General features: G+C 36.9%; 1 protein-coding gene across 1 annotated transcript in view; it reads left to right on the top strand.

Annotated features, from left to right (window-relative positions):
- Positions 1–360: 360 nt before the first annotated feature.
- The window catches only part of tpo (thyroid peroxidase), a 40,881-nt gene continuing 36,703 nt past the window's right edge, over positions 361–4,538 (top strand). Inside the window, exons 1-4 of the mRNA XM_016511883.1 lie at positions 361–439; positions 1,936–2,017; positions 2,111–2,271; positions 3,788–3,911. Coding sequence (XP_016367369.1) covers positions 361–439; positions 1,936–2,017; positions 2,111–2,271; positions 3,788–3,911 — 446 coding nt within the window. The remainder of the gene's footprint in view (positions 440–1,935; positions 2,018–2,110; positions 2,272–3,787; positions 3,912–4,538) is intronic.

Raw genomic sequence — 4,538 nt, 5'->3', positions numbered from 1 at the left:
AATAATATACAATGGCAGATTATATGTGCTGAATATTAAAGAAATGTTATACTTTTGACTCAATATTTCTCCAAACTCATTTCAAGTACTTATGCTTTTGGGACAAGATATGAGAGATTTCTTCTCTAAAATCTTATTTGTAAAATACATCATTATTAATCATAGTTTATCACTATAATGTTTATTCCATAGTGTGTGCAGTAGATCACATAGAGTACAGAATAAATAGTGTTAATTATTCTGCAGTGAAAGTAAATATCACGTCTGCGCTCAAAGTTTATTTTTCTGTCATTTGACATTTATTGCACTTATTTTTAGTCAATTAAAAGCATTTCTCTTGTATTGCAGGTCAGCGGAGACATGGCTGGTGTTCTGATGCGGTTAACCTCTGTCATGATATGCTGCGGTCTGAGCACAGATTCATCTAATTCATCTCAGCGTATGTGGCGTCTTTCACATGCCTTTCAGCTCATATGTGATACTGAGACATCTAGACCAGTGTTGTGGAAAGTTACTATTAAAAGTAATGCATTAAAATATTGCGTTACTCTCTAAAAAAGTAACTTATTGTGTTACTCAGTTACTTTTTATGGGAAGTAATCCGTTACGTTACTTTTGCGTTACTTTTTCTTGTCTGGCATTGGGGTTGCTTGTTTTTTGGGATTAAATATGCAAAGGATTTTTGTGTTAACTTTTAATTATTGCAGATTTGTGTAATATTCTGAGCTTGCATTTCACCGTTTTTATTCATTTTGAGGAATACCAAATCTGCACGGAGACAGGAGAGCTGTCAGTCAATAAATGCGAAAACAAAGTAACTGGCGTTACTTATTTGAAAAAGTAACTCAGATATTTTCTTGTACATTAAAAAGTAATGCGTTACTTTACTAGTTACTTGAAAAAAGTTATCTGATTACTCCTGTTACTTGTAATGTGTTACACCCAACACTGATCTAGACATAGTAAGATGTTCTTCAGATCAATGATTTGTGGTTAATTGCCATTCCTTGTTCCAAATAAGCAAAGACCTCCAAGTGGGATTTGGCAGCAATTACCAGAACTCAACGCGGCGACTTATTTGTACAGCCAGCTGGCGACGGATTCATCACGGGTTATTTTGTACCTACTGACATTTAGTTCGGACGTTTCCAGACCCAATGTTCCAAGCACATCTGGTCCCTGACATCTGGTGCCAAATTTCTGTAATGACATCTCCTGCGGAGGCCCTTGGGATATTTCCCAAGAAATTGCAGGTCTCGGCACGTAATAGGAAGGTCAGATGGTGAGCGGGATGGCATTGTTAAGCTGCTGTCTTCATGTAAAGAGTAGATGGGTTGTTGGTTTGTATTAGGATGCGTGTTATGTCGACAGAAGATTCCCAGTGGGAATGTCGTCCTGAGTTTCAGCTCTGGTTTGTTTGTGCTGTCAGCCCCACCGGAAGATCATGCTGGCTTTGATGCCACACAGTCAGAGGTGAAATGGGGATGTTTCTCGCAAACCCCATGTTTTTTAACTAGGCATGAATGTGAAGACGTCAAATTATAGTCTATATTCATAAGCCCACCCTTGGGACATTATATTAATGTAAAACCTGAGTTAATCTGAATATTTTACATTTCAAAGCACATCACTAAAGGACATGAGCAGTTCAGTTACATTTTCAACACTGACACTTTGTTTGCAATTATAATGTGGATTTCTTTGAGGATTTTTCTTGACGTCACAGTATAGTACAGGCGTCACAGCCTTATTAGTATTATTATTATTATTATTGTTGTTGTTAGTAGTAGTAGTATTTTATTATTATTATTATTATTAAATAATAATTAATATAATTAATATTTTTATATTTTAACCAATTAGATTTTATTATTGGAACTCTCTGTTTCATATTTTATTTCTAATCCTCACATTTGATTTTCTCTGGAAAACTAGTCATTCCTGAGAGCTTGATTATATCGTCCTTTCAAGAGAGTCTTCAGATGGTCAACGCTGCACTGAATCAAACTTCACAAGGGTGAACAAAAGTCTATCATCATTTTTATAATTTATAAACATTTTATCTCCTAATAAAGACAGTAGAGATAGTATTTCCCTCTTTTTCGCTGAGTTGCAGGTTCGATCCTCAGCCTTCACACATGTACACGCTCTCCAGACGGCCGGCATCAGAAACACAGCACATCTCCAAATCAGCAGAGATCTTTCACATGACTTTAGGGCTTTTAAAGGAGAAGGCGAGCAGGAGACATAAAAGATCACTGTCTGTGTCAGGTGAGGCTCTTATACATACATTATTGCCTCAGATTATTGCAGTGAATTTAAAGGGATAGTTCACCCAAAATAAAAATCTGCTTTTAATTTACTCACTCTCAGGCCATTCAAGATGTAGGTGACTTTTTTTTCTTCAGTAGAACAGTAAAGAAGATTTTTAGCTGAAACTTGGTCCTTGGTGATGCATAAAATTGCAAGTCAGCTGCTTCATGTATTTGAGAATAAAAAAAGAGCATATTAAGGAACACAAAATGAATACCCGTGGCTCCTGACGATATATTGAGGTCTTGTGAAGTGAAACAATCATCTGTGCAAGAAACTGAACATTATTTATAATATTATTACCTGTAATCCAGAGCCTCAGGTAAACAGGGAAATCTTCTTCTTGTCTGCGAACTGATTCTTTTAGACAGTTCGTTTCTATGAACTGGTTCAATTCACTAGTTCGTTTACGTAATCACGCAATGACCTCACTTATACATAATTATATTATTAAAGCACCCAATAATGATGTGAAACATAGATGTTTTACATGTCTAAAGCTGAATAAACTAGTCTTCATTGGCTCACCTTTATATATAAACCATAAGAAACCATAAAAACTTTTATAACATTTGGCCGCTTCATTCAAGCTCTCGGTTCACTCCTGCTCATATCAGCGGCTCATCGGTCTTCGGTTCGAGTCGAACTGTTTCCTCGGTTCAGTCAGTGACAGGAACTGGAGCGCTGAATCAGTTCATTCGTCACAAGATCAGATGGTATTTTGGCTCATTTCGAGTCGGAGTGACTGTCAGGCGTCTGAAATTTGATTGAGTAACGTGTAGATCTGTGCTGCTCGAGCCGCGAACTGATTCAGACGCTTCAGTCCGATTTGATGAACCGATTCCCTAAAAAGATCCGGTTCAAAAGAATGATTCATTCACAAACTGAACCGTTTGCCTGAGGCTCTGGATAACAGCTAATAATGTTGTAAATAATGTTCAGTTTCTTGCACAGAGCGATCATTTCGCTTCATAAGACCTCAATATGTTGTCAATAGTCACAGGTATTAATTTTGTGTTTCCTGATATGCTTTTTTGACTCTCAAAGTGCCAGAAGCTGCTCATTTGCATTTTATGAATCACCAAGGAGCACGGTTTCAGCTAAAAATCTTCTTTAATGTTCTACTGAAGAAAATAGTCACCTACAGTAAATTAACAGCAAATTTTCATTTTTGCATGAACTATCCGTTTAATAAAAGCTCCTGAGCACCGATGACACTTGATCTAATGCATTGACATTTTTTAAGTGTCTAAACACTTCATGGGGCCGCTGCGAGGTATTATTTAGCGTGTTATTTTGCGCAACATGTACTAGAGATTCAGCTCTGTAAGTGTGGAATAATGCAGTGGCGTCATCTCGGAAGAGCTTTAAATGTCAGATTTAATCAATGTTGCCTCATCTATGGGAACCTCGGCGGACTGTTTACCCTTCAGTGTTTGAGTTGCATTCGTAAACACATTAACTCCTTTTCAAGAGCTCCTTTCCGTGAAGGCAGTGGAGCGGATAGCAAACCTGTCTGGATGCCCTCGCACTCTCCATCCCACCACCTGCGCCAAAGATGGAAAATACCGCAGCATCTCTGGAGTCTGCAATAACAGGTATCTGACTCCCATCTTAATAATTCATCCATAATGCAGCGGGAGGCACGTCTCGCAGTTTGAGAGCACAGAAAACAGACCCTCGGTTAACAGTTCCGCGGCCTTTTGTGGAGAGGATCAGGTTGATATGATAAGATGACCTGCGGGTCAGAGCTTCGAGCAGATGAGAATATCACTAAACAGTATAAAAATAATGTCTAAACCTTAAATATTCATGCCCTGCTCACCCGGGTCATGAAAGACGTCACAAACCTGTGCTTGCTTTCATCTGCTGCAACTGCAAAAAATGTTCCCGATCAGTATTTTTGTCTTGTTTTCCATTACACATATCTAAACATTCTTAAATCAATTTATATTTATATCTATATCTATATATGAGAAGCAAAATGACATTAAGTCTTGTTTTCTGACAATGAAGTGAGTTTAAGCATAAATCAAGAAGAAAATGTTTTTGAATAGGGTCAGAAAAATAATCTTGTTTTCCATTTTAATTAAGTTTATTTTTCTGATAATTTCACTTAATTGTGATATATTTTTCAAGAAAACAAAACTTAATGTTTTATGTAATTTTGCTTGTATATTGATTTAAGAATGTTTAGATATTTGTACTGGAAAACAAGACAAAAA

The sequence above is a fragment of the Sinocyclocheilus rhinocerous genome, unplaced genomic scaffold (genome assembly GCF_001515625.1).
Source record: "Sinocyclocheilus rhinocerous isolate Xijiao unplaced genomic scaffold, SAMN03320098_v1.1 scaffold805, whole genome shotgun sequence".
NCBI classification, from domain to species: Eukaryota; Metazoa; Chordata; class Actinopteri; order Cypriniformes; family Cyprinidae; genus Sinocyclocheilus; species Sinocyclocheilus rhinocerous.
This window is presented reverse-complemented; position numbering and strand designations above follow the sequence as displayed.